The sequence below is a fragment of the Lolium perenne genome, chromosome 1 (genome assembly GCF_019359855.2).
Source record: "Lolium perenne isolate Kyuss_39 chromosome 1, Kyuss_2.0, whole genome shotgun sequence".
Taxonomy (NCBI): domain Eukaryota; kingdom Viridiplantae; phylum Streptophyta; class Magnoliopsida; order Poales; family Poaceae; genus Lolium; species Lolium perenne.
Window position 1 is genome coordinate 158,078,567 of NC_067244.2, and position 11,671 is coordinate 158,090,237.

General features: G+C 46.2%; 3 protein-coding genes across 3 annotated transcripts; 1 reads left to right on the forward strand and 2 right to left on the reverse strand.

Moving 5' to 3' along the window:
• Positions 1–259: 259 nt before the first annotated feature.
• Positions 260–807, reverse strand: LOC127334713 (B3 domain-containing protein Os03g0212300-like). The gene is made up of 2 exons (XM_051361245.1): positions 685–807; positions 260–529 (listed from the first exon to the last, which is right to left on the reverse strand). The coding sequence occupies exons 1-2, from the start codon at positions 805–807 to the stop codon at positions 260–262; spliced, it is 393 nt and encodes a 130-aa protein (XP_051217205.1).
• Positions 808–1,950: 1,143 nt separating this feature from the next.
• On the reverse strand, positions 1,951–7,713 carry LOC127309614 (leucine--tRNA ligase, cytoplasmic). The gene is made up of 2 exons (XM_051340400.1): positions 7,608–7,713; positions 1,951–5,664 (listed from the first exon to the last, which is right to left on the reverse strand). The coding sequence occupies exon 2, from the start codon at positions 5,658–5,660 to the stop codon at positions 2,370–2,372; it is 3,291 nt and encodes a 1,096-aa protein (XP_051196360.1). The 5' UTR covers positions 5,661–5,664; positions 7,608–7,713; the 3' UTR covers positions 1,951–2,369.
• A 139-nt stretch (positions 7,714–7,852) lies between these two features.
• On the forward strand, positions 7,853–11,439 carry LOC127309626 (8-amino-7-oxononanoate synthase). The gene is made up of 11 exons (XM_051340409.2): positions 7,853–8,118; positions 8,369–8,481; positions 8,580–8,687; positions 8,768–9,006; positions 9,092–9,133; positions 9,274–9,361; positions 9,440–9,573; positions 10,145–10,233; positions 10,551–10,701; positions 10,781–10,849; positions 10,953–11,439. Exons 1-11 carry the CDS (start codon positions 7,923–7,925, stop codon positions 11,101–11,103), a joined length of 1,380 nt encoding a protein of 459 aa, XP_051196369.1. The 5' UTR covers positions 7,853–7,922; the 3' UTR covers positions 11,104–11,439.
• Positions 11,440–11,671: the final 232 nt, after the last annotated feature.

The window sequence follows — 11,671 nt, forward strand, 5'->3', positions numbered from 1 at the left end:
TCAAGGGCATCTCCAGCGACGCGACCAAAACTGACAACGTAGTTTTGGGATGCGTTCCGGCCGGCCAGGCCAGTACGCCGAGCGGCCCGACCCATTTGGTCTGCTGTCCGATCCATTTGCTTGAAAAAGATAGATTTTTTTGGGTACATCCATAGAGGGGATACATAGTTTAGGCACAAGTTATTTCAAGCAAATTGATACAATAAACTAGAAATTAATAAAGCATAATATGAGCCTAGCGTATTCATCTTGTCCTCGCCTAGTCATCCTCGTCAGAGTGGTAGTGGTGGCGGCACATGGTCGCGTCGAAGATCTTGACGGTGGCCATGCCGTGGCCGTCGTACTTGAAGAAGACGAAGTGCCCGACTTCAATGATGTGTGCGCGGATGAACCGCCTCCAGCCGTTGTGAAGGTACATCTGGCATATGCGGCCGAATATCACCTCCACGGACCATAGGCCGGTCGCGCTGCCAGCCACTTGCAGAACTATCTCGTGGAGATCTTGCCCATCAACATTCTCCGCGAACTTCTAGAGGAGACGCAGCCTATCCTAGTCCATGCCCTAGTGGATGGTGACGCCGAACTCAAACCGAAGAGGTTAGTGACGACGGACTCGGGAGACGATGGTGGTGACGGGGACATCGGTGGTTGACTCTAGCCTCCCCCTACGTCTTCCTAGTTGACCTGGGCCTTGGCCACGCCCCGGGCCGGGTGGTCGATCCTATACCACCAGCTCCACGATGCCTTTGGTGGTGGCGGGGAATGGAAGAAGATAAGGGTGTGGAAGAAAGTGGCCGCGGGTGGCATCTTAAAAAGGCAATGACGTTGGATGCTAGCGCGGAAGCTGAAACACCGACATCGATGAAGACAAACAACTAGGCCAGAAGTCGGCCCACGCAGGAGGATACCGGAGGACGTGTGCGTTGTACGGGTTGATGCACCCATTGTCCAAATTTGACGGATAGATCAGTCCGGACCACCTATCCGCGCCGCCGTAGAACCGTTGGGTCGCCGAGGTGGAGATGCCCTAAGGCCATCGGCTAGATATGCCCTAAGTGGGTGTGCAACACGTGTCCGGCGGCGGACATGTGCAGCCCGATGGAGCGACAAGTCCCTGCGCGAGATCGCCGGAGATCATCCGTAGGCCCGGCCAGGGGGCGCTGGTGCGTCGTGGTGGGTGGCGCCTGCTCTCTTTCTCGCCAGGTGATCGGTCGAACGCGCCGCGGTGCAGAGCACAGGGTCGCACTCGCGGCGCGCGCATGTGCCGTGCGCCGGCCCGCGCGTCCTCACTTAACTCGGCGCTCGCCCCCCATGTGCGCGGCGTGCCCCCGTGTCCGCCACGCGCATCGGCATCGGCACTGCAGGGACAGGGGAGCGGAACACCGCTGCACTGCACCGCGAGGTGAACAGGCCATGGCGCGCGCATGTAGCGCCACAGTGGAATATATAACACCGGTCTATCTGAATCTGATCGGTGACCACGACTGGCATGGGCTCCGGTCCAGTAAGCTCGCGCCATGCGTGGGCGCCCGTCCCCGTCCGTCCTCGATCGGTTTCTCAGCTGCAGCTGGGACAACAAACTGTTGTCCTGACAAACGGTCGATCAATGGGGAGCTGTTGTTCCTGTGCACAATTCGACCATTCAGTCAATCTCCAAGCTGTGTGCTCGCTCTGGCAAACACTATATGCCGCCATAGCAAATAAGTACGACGCGTTTATGGCAACAGAAACCAAAACATCCATCGAGATGCTATAATAGTTCGACGCCCTAGTGGAAAACTGCGGGGCTGCCATGCAGCTAGTTGCTTTAGCAGTACCTTCACAAACACACCCCAGCCAGAGATGTATCGAGAATTGTACACACAGGAGAGCTTATAATTGCAGTTGCTAGTAAGGATTACGTGGCTAGTACAAGAGCATCTCAGTCTCAGGAACTCTTATCACGCATCAAACTGACTCCATTTGTAATATTGACATTGGACAAAACCGAGTTTTCAAGATTTACACAAATAAACCTAAATTCACATGCCCTGTGATGATATGCACAACTGTCGTCAAGGTTAACACTGCTTTGGATAACCTTACCTTACCTAGCTGCTGCAACACCATTAAACTCGGAAAAAATATCAGACATCAACCTATTCTTTCTCTAATATTGACATGGGATAAAACATATAGGAGTAGTTATTTCAAGATTACACAACCGATAAAACTATAAACATAAAATATGTCAAATCAATATTCCCTGTGATATGCACCACTATCGCTAACAGGGGATTGCAGAACTGGTCTTCAGAAAACGATCGGAGGTCCTCTAAGAGTGAGCTGTTGTTACTTCAGAGCACGAAACCAGGTGTGGGCGGCTGACCCTAGTTCTGGCCTCCAAACTCCTGCCTGCTCATGAATATCGCAACGGGCTCCCCAGGGGAAGGCGGGTTCTTGTTCAGCACGGAAACATGCGGCCCAGCCAGGGCAAGAGCAGCCCCATCCAACGCCGACAGAACCTCCGCGTGCTCCAGGCCCAGCTGCCTCTTGATCAGCTCCAGGTTCTCCTCGAGCACGTCCATTTCGCCGAAGGGGAGCTTCAAATCCAAAGCCTCGGGGCCGACAGTCCTCGCTTCGTCTTTCTTGAACTTGACGAAAGGCATGCAGAGCTTCTGGACCTGTTTGAAGTCCGCTTCGTGTTCGATGAAGCAGCTGCTCAGGGCTTCGTTGATATCCTCATCGGGGGCAAACGTACGCGTTTGGGTATCATAGTTCGACTGAAGCACCCTCAGGCATTGCTCCTTCCATCCGTCGTAGTGCTCGTTGACATAGATCAGACCAACAGTGAGCTTGTTCTCTGCCGATGGAGATGGTGCAGCGCCCTTCTTGGGTTTCTTGGAGCCAGATCCTTGCTTCTGGAGCAGCTTCCTCATCAAAACTATGGAGTCCTGCAGATATTTGTTCGCGATTCTTAGAGTAGGATCAGGGGTGCCTGCGACAGGCCAGCCAGCCTTTATTGCGAAACCTTCTTTCTTCAAGATATTCTGCCACACATGCTCAGCATAGTGTGGACAAATCGGGGTGATAAGCCTGGTCTGGACTTCCATAAACCAACCCAATAAACCACGGTTCATGCCTGCCGCTCCGCACGAGAGTCTGTACTCGTCTCTTGCCAGTTGCAGGTCATAGAACCCAGACTTCAGGGCATCTCTGAACATGAAGGCGTTGTAGCTCTTCTCGGTTTCTTTCACGGCAATGTTGATCTCGTTGGCAAACACACGATCAGCATAAGTAGAGGGAGGACCATCTCTCAGAGAAGATTGACAATCTATAACCTCTTCCATCCATGTAATTTCTTTTGTAAGCCTCAAGATGGCAGACTTTGCAGTCTCAGAGACAAAATTTGCATCGTCCATACCATCACCGGCATCAGCAAGTGCAAACCTCGTGGCGTCTGAAGAGAACTCTTCAATGGCCTGTGCAAGAGTTTGGAAGTTCCCTGTGGACTTGGACATCTTCTCAGAGTTGAGCATAAGATGTCCGTTGCAACGAAAGCCACGAGGCCAGTGATGCTCTGGAAGAAGTGCTGTATGATTATAAATGCTGAACGTCAGATGGTTCTGAATAAGCTCCTTGCCAGATACCCGAATATCCAATGGGTACCAGTACTGAAATTCTTGCTTCATTCTGCTCAACAGGGCAGGAGGGATGTCGCTTTTGGGTTCTGGACCATCACAGAAAACATAATCCCATACCTCATCTGTCATTTGCTCTGGCCTAACAGAAGATATTTCTTTTCCATACATGTCACCATTTTGAAGAAGATGTGCAATCGTGTAATAGGCCATGTATAGGGTTGAATCAGAAAGAGATTCTACAAGGAACTGCTCATCCCATGGAATGCGAGTACCTAGGCCAAAAGAACGCGAACATGCCCATTGGTCCAGCCAGCCCAATGTGTGTTCGAACCCATTACGAGTTTCAGCTGAAAATGTATTCATGTTCTTCAAACATTTGGCTGCCTTCTCCTTCCATTCAGTTTCTCCATAAGTTATGTACCACTGATCTGTGAGAGCAACAACACACTCATCGCCAGATCTCGACATAACTTTCTTCTCAGGCTCACTATACAAAACAGCAGAGCCTTCTTCCAAAAGCTTCTTCTTAATCAGTGGCTTTGCATCTTGAACCTTTCTGCCATTGTACTCGCCTACAATCATCACTCCATCTGTAAATCCTTTAAGATATGTCATCCTTTTTGCTTCAGCAAGCTTCTCCTTATCATTTTGACTCTTAATCATCAGATCAGCACACACCTTCTCAGCTGACTTATCTCCAAATCCAGGAATGCTGATTATTGGTATAATTTTAAATGGAAGAACCCACTCGTCTTTGACTCCAAACTTCGCTCTCAGTGCTGACTTTGCGACTAAAGCTTGCAGTGCCATGAAATCATCTGGAGAATCACTTGGAACACTAGTTACAATGCCAGTACCTTTATCTGTTAATATAGTGAGCATGGGAAGGGCATATATGATTTCATTGAAGGAAAGAGGAGATTTCAATGGCAAACCAATCAGATCGTTGCCAGAAAGTGCAGCTAAACAGGTTGGCTTTTCTGGAACCCTGGATAGGTTCTGATATGCAAGATTAAGAGCAGACCTTGCTGTCAGAATGAAGACATCGGTGTCATTGACCTCAAAAGCCCCATAGTTTCCATCAGGCAATACCCAACAATTTGTCTGCCCATACATTGTCTCTGGTCTCAATGTAGCTGCTGCCAAGTAAACATTTTTTCCTTCCAAGACCTTCAACTTGGGAGGAAAAGGAGGGATCACCTCCATTTTAATCAGCACATATTCTTGTGGCAGTACACCTTCACCTGTTGCCCTATCATGATCGGCGCAAGGTTGTCCATCCAATGGGGAGTAGATAGTGTACCTCATGGCCTTAACAACTTTGCCCATTTTCTTCAGCTTTCTCATCTGCCACCGAACAAAAGCATCATAGAAAGGATTCATGTCCGTGGTTATGAATGAACGCCTCCAGTCACAACCTAGGCCAAAAGCCTTAAGGTCTTTCTTTGCCAACGGAGGGAAGTAGGTTAACCAGTGATAAGGATCTTGAAATTTGGCAATTTCTTCATCTGACAGGCCAAAGCCCCTCATGATCTCCCACTGGAACTTCTGCATGCCAGTCTTTGCAGCAGCCTTAGATTTCTTGCTCTTATATTTACCTGGGGCAACAGCAGCTGCTTCCTCAGCCACGCTATCATCTGCCACCACTTCAGCAGTTGAAGCATCCTCTGCTGTAGGAAATACTGGAGGGTTTCCATACTGTTGAATCTCCCTGGCAAGCTTATCAGCTGAAGCCTTGATTGGCATCCCAGTACAGTGGAAAGCAAATGGCATAAGGACATTTGAGCCACGGAGTCTGTGGTATGCAGCACCAAACTCAAGCTTAGACAACGAGAAAGCATGGCCCAAATGTAGTAAGCCATTCATGTAAGGATACGGGAAGTTGCCAAAGAACTTTTCACCAGGATCCGGAAGTTTACTGCCAGGTTCAGCCTGAAAAACTTTGCTCTCCTCCCAACACTTTTGAACATCTGATTGGATCTTGAGCAAACGATCTCTGCGCGCACGACTCTTGCCTGCATCAGGATTTGATGACATATTCCTGATCAATGATGAAAAAAAGGTGTCAAAGGGCAAGCTTCTGGATTTAATTTTAATTAATTCAGGAGTAAATCGTATCTTCCATGTAACAAAAATGGAAATTTACTTTTGACCTAATTATAGGGTGCAATTTGCTTGGAATTTCGCGTTTTCAAACACTGCTAACAAGCTAATGGATAGTGAGATCAATGAGTAACAGAACTAGAGTACCGGAACCACAAGCAAAACCACCCACGTGAAAAACTCAAACAAAATTTTCCATAAATTTTCCATCTAAATCTGAACTTGAGGAGAAAGTCTCTTCTGGTCAAAACTTGCATATTTACCTATAGGCCTAAAAGTCAGTACAGCATTATGAAAAGCAACCCCTACATACGGAAAAATAAATGAACCACGTACTACATGCCATCTGATTTCTGATAAACATTTCTTTCAGGCATTTACTTGAGTTCGGAGAATGGATGACCTTGTTGGATAACTAGAGGGAGTCTGACAACTTGAATTCCGGTAATATTGATGTATGCTGCTATTGATTGACACAGCGTTTCTGATATATTTGGGAATTAGTAGAGAGCCTGGCTAGACCACTTAAAGCGCAAGTTTTGATAGGGGTTAGAATTATATGTTGGTACTTTTTCTTTCCTTAGGATGATATGATTTTTTTTTGCAGGTTATTCATAAGGTACTAGCTGGCTCTGTATGTTGTCCTTATTGCAGTGAACTGAGTGGAGGAAAGCGCAAGTTTTGATAGGGGTATGAATTATATGTTGGTACTTTTTCTTTCCCTAGGATGATATGGATTTTTTTTTGCAGGTTATTCATAAGGACTAACTGGCTCTGTATGTTGTCCTTATTGCAGTGAACTGAGTGGAGGAATTATTTGGCTAATGGGTGCAGACGTGCAGCTATCAAAGAAGAGGCAGGGCAATGGGTCAAAGCCGGCACTACAGGCCTAGGTTTTGTGTTGCCAATGACATGGGGTGTACATTAGTTTGCTATCCACCTTCATGTATTCTCCTCCTAGGAGGATTGTAACCCAAACTCTATCTATTCAATGAAAAGAAACGTAAAGGTCCTTTGCGTTTTGTCGGAAAAAAATCAGGGCTTGATTACCTTTTACGGATTGCGATTCCGCAATAGGTTGTGTGATGCTTGTGAGAGATTGCAACATTGTGTAATGTTGTTTTCTCTCCTGTGGGAAGCTACGAATAATTGTAATTACTCTTTTTAACAAAATAGGCTGCATTCACTGAAATACGCCGAGGCCATGATTCCAACCTCCTTTATCTAAAAACAATTACATCAAAGACATACTATATCTCCCCACAGTACAGCAAGATGAGAAGAAAGATAACAACTGGAGCAATAAAAACACGGAGAAGCATGCACACTCATATAAACAAATAATTACAAGTAGTGCAACAGCGTCTGTATTTATGCACAATTATGTTACAATTTGCATACAAACTTAGAGATTTCAGAAAATAACAGTTCTTCTGAAGTCTGAACTACAAGAACAACAGCAGGTAGATGTAGATCATCCCAAAACAAATTACTGCAGACCCAGTGACCAGAGACAAGAATCATTCTCAGATTTCAACCCCGTGGCTAGAAAAAGAAATCACATATTTGCCGGAAAGGACAGTCACAGTTCTCCTTCTCCCATATTTATTTATAAGAAAAAGAAAGCATACTACCACAGCTTGTTCTACTGCAGGGGTCGACGGAGAGTATGACGGTAGCATATGGACCATAAGCATCACATGAACTAGTAAACGCCGCTAAACACACACGCAAGCATCATCGACCGATCCGGCAAACTCGTGTGACAAATAATAAGTTAGATAAATCAAGCATAAAAAAGGCTACCAAATCAAGCTAGCAAACGGGGGACTTCGTATTTGAGATCGGAAGTGAAGAAGGGAGAGGAATCGGGAGCCGCACCTCGACGGGATCAACCGCCGCGCCGGCGAGAGGAGCGCTCGAGTCGCCGGAGAGTTTAGTGCTGGAGGGAGCCGGCTTGACTGCTTTTGAGAGACGAAGAGTTTGTTTTTACAATCCTTTTTTATTGAGCTATAAATTTTGTTTTTAAATAGGCCCAACGGAGTCCGGGCCGTTGGTAACTTGGGCGACCCGTTAGCTGGGCCGCCTCGCCTATCGGTCGCCGACAGGTGGGCCAACCGCTCTGTCACGTGACCCTTCCCCGTATCCGCGTCTCGTCCTCTCCGCCCCACCAGCGGCGGCCGCCTGTTCGACGGAATGGCGCAGTGGGACGCGCTCGTCGACGCCGCGCTCGCCGGGCTGGCGTCCAGGAGCCTCCTGCGCGCCACGCGCCCCATTTCGCTCTCGCCGCCGCCCGAGACGCCGGAGACCTTCCCAGGGCCCGGCCCGTGGGACCGCGCCGGCGTCGAGATCCGCCTCGACCGCGCCACCCTCCACCAGTGGCTCGCCGAAGGTCCGCAGCAGCGACTATAGCTCACTCTTTCTCTGTGTCTTCCTTCCTCCTCGCTATAATACCAAGACAAATTATGCTTTAACTCTTTCTGTGTGTTGCTTGCTGCCTTGCTGTTAGGATATGGTTTGCAAAAAACAAAAACCCTCAGAGTTTGCTGGTGCTTGGTCTTTGCAATTACATTACAATTCGAAGATTTGCTGGTAGTTCTCACTTCTCACTACATGCTTGTTCGTTGGCACGTTTGGTTTAGGTGGCGAGGCTAGTGGCCAAGAAGAGGAGCTAGGTGAGAATCTGATTCTGTTCTCCGGCAATGACTACATGGGACTCAGCTCGCATCCGGCAATCCGTGAGGCTGCAGCAAAGGTGCGCAAGTTCTGCACTTGCAGTATTTGTTACGCCTTTTAGTATTCTGATGAATCGATGAGTTTGTGATTGCGCTGACGATCGGGGGCGTTTGCTAGGCAGCTCAAGAGTACGGTATGGGCCCAAGAGGCTCTGCCTTGATATGCGGGTATACTAGTTATCACAAATTGGTGGAGGAATCATTGGCAGAGTTGAAGAAAAAAGAGGTGTGGAACCGTGGTATTTCAAGTTCATATTGATATAATTTCACAAGTTTTGCACCCTCACTGTAGAGATTTTTTTACAGGATTGCCTTCTCTGCCCCACCGGATTTTCTGCCAATATGGCAGTGATGACTGCTCTGGGAAGTATCAGCTCTCTTTTGGCGGTTGGGAGAAAACCCACAGGGGATGAGAGGATTGCTATTTTTTCAGATGCTCTGAACCATGCTTCGATCATCGATGGGATCCGCCTTGTTGAGCGACAGCAAGAAGCTGTAGCGTTTGTCTACAAGCACTGTGACATGTCCCATCTCGATTTCCTCCTGTATGTTTTTCATTTCCCAGTCATAATATGCCAGATGTAACCATTAACCGAGTTGGCTAAAAATACAGTATGATTATCCTTGCAGGTCCAGTTGCTCAATAGAAAAGAAAGTTGTTGTCACGGATAGGCAAGTTTTTTTTCTCAAAATAAATATCATCATTCAAGAAGTATTTATGTTTGTGCCAAGTATTCAGTTGTAGCACATGCTTGTGTATGTATAATGACAGAGAACCAAATTCAGAAGCTCTTTTTATTGGTACAATGCAGCTTGTTCAGCATGGATGGTGATTTTGCTCCATTACCTCAACTTGTGGAATTACGCAGGAAGTATGGATTTCTATTGGTCATCGATGATGTTAGTAACTTTATCTCCCCTAAAATAAATCTTGGCAGACTTTGTTATTAATTGATTTTGTTGCATTTTTCCACAAAGGCACATGGAACACTTGTTTGTGGTGATAATGGTGGTGGTGCACCCGAGCTGTTTGATTGTGAGAATGAAATCGACATAAGTGTTGGTACCTTAAGCAAGGCTGCCGGCTGCCTGGGTGGGTTTGTAGCATGCAGGTAATCTACTATTTAGTAATATATATTCCAAGGAAAGGGCTTCTGATAATGCATATTAGACTCTGGAAACGAACATGTCGGTCTCCATGTAAAACCTTAAAGGAATGCATGAGATATTTGACTTAATTCTTATTGCACATATATGCACAGAGCAATATGATCATCAAGGCCAATACGAATGTGGAAACATACACTTTGATCAGGTTGTCGCTTTCATGCAATTTGCTAAGTCATGAATGCGCATGCTTTTGGTACAGGCTGCCAATCTGATGAGTTCGTGACATTGAGCTACTGATTTGAGTAAAAAAATTATTAGGTCACATAATGTGATTCTGAAGGTTCTGGGACATGCCATCTAAGTTAGTTATGACAAATTTGAACTGTAGCGCCTCATGCTTATAAATTCAATGAGCTGGGGACACTTGTTATGCGCATATGCAACACTGATATGTATGGTACTGAACACAGGAATATCAGCATTCAACACTGCATGGCTCCACTGCACTTTGGTTGATATGATATCTTTATAGCTTACAGGCTAATAACTAATAATTTGCAATCTATTGAGCAGCACTCGATGGAAGAGGTTAATTCAATCGCGAGGTCGTTCATTCATATTTTCAACTGCTTTACCCGTGCCAGTAGTTGCCTCTGTTCATGGTAATATTCGTAACTTACCACCTATGTCACAGCCCCCCTCTAAAAAAGAATATTGCACACTGATAGTCTGTCATTGTCTTGTCCTTCAGTATATTGAGCCGAATGTCCAATATTTACTTCTATCAAGATTTCATCTTCCCTTTTTTATCGGGTGATACTTAAAAGTGCTGTTCTAGTATAGTTTCACAATGGTAGTAAGAATGATAACTGAATAGAACACTCCTACCAGCTTAGAACCTACAGCATCAGGAACTTGCATTTTCGCTACAAGGAACTAGCATATATCTGTTTAATATCCGTGATGTTTCTGATTCCAGCGGCCCTCCATGTCTCAAGGAAGGAACAATGGCGGAGAACATTGGTCTGGAGGCACGTGCAGTATTTTGCCTCTTTGACGAAACTTGATATAACTAGTCCCATAATATCCATAGTAGTTGGAAGTGAAGAAGCAGCACTTAGGGCTGGCAGGTTCTCTCCTCCGTCCATATTTATTTGGTGGTAGCCTCGGTAAATTTATATTCCTGATGAATTTCATTTGAAACTGCAGGCATATGCTGAGATCTGGATTTCATGTTACACCAATTCGACCGCCCACAGTACCACCCAACTCATGCAGGTTGCAGATTAATCCTATCTTGATAATCCTGCATTGATAAATACTGCGAATGAGACTCTATTTCAACTTTCAACCAGTATTAACTGTCACGAATTTCTTGCAGGTTGCGAATAACTCTGAGCGCTTCTCATTCCTCAGATGACATCAAGAGGCTAGTCGATGCGCTCACTTCCTGGCTACCGGGCAAACATGCCAAGCAGAGTTTTTCCAAGGGGCATGCTGAACAGAGCTTCACCACGTCATCAAAACTGTAAGCAGCCTAAGCTAAAACTCTATTGAGGCGGCGCTGAATGTACTGGATTACGTGGGTGAAACCGGAGCAATAGCTAGATGTTGACGTGGTCATTCACTCATTTGTATTGATTTGCCGCATACCACGAAATGTTTCCACAATACTACCCTGGAAGATATCCGTTTAGAAATGGAATGGGTATTTCCATATATAGGGAATTTGTACTATTCTGTAATTGGAAACATCCTCTGTGGTAAGTATAGGCTACTGAATTGTTTGTTAAGCAGCGCTGGAACGCAGAAATCTTGCCAGGAATGGAAATTTCACAGGATAGGGAAATAGTTCCCGCTATCTGAAACCAGAGCCTGAGAAGTTTCTGATCCAATTCATAGGCAGGCTCTGAACGTCAGATGTTTCTGTAACCCTCACTGTTCTGAGGCATGTCCAGCTAAGCTTGCGATCAAACACAAGAAGCACCACCTTCTAAGGAAGCAGTATATGGTACTCCCTCGTGCCCAGAATATGTTGCATATAAGCTTTTGTTAAAGTCAAACTTCGTAAAGTTTAATCATCTATATTGATAAAAATAT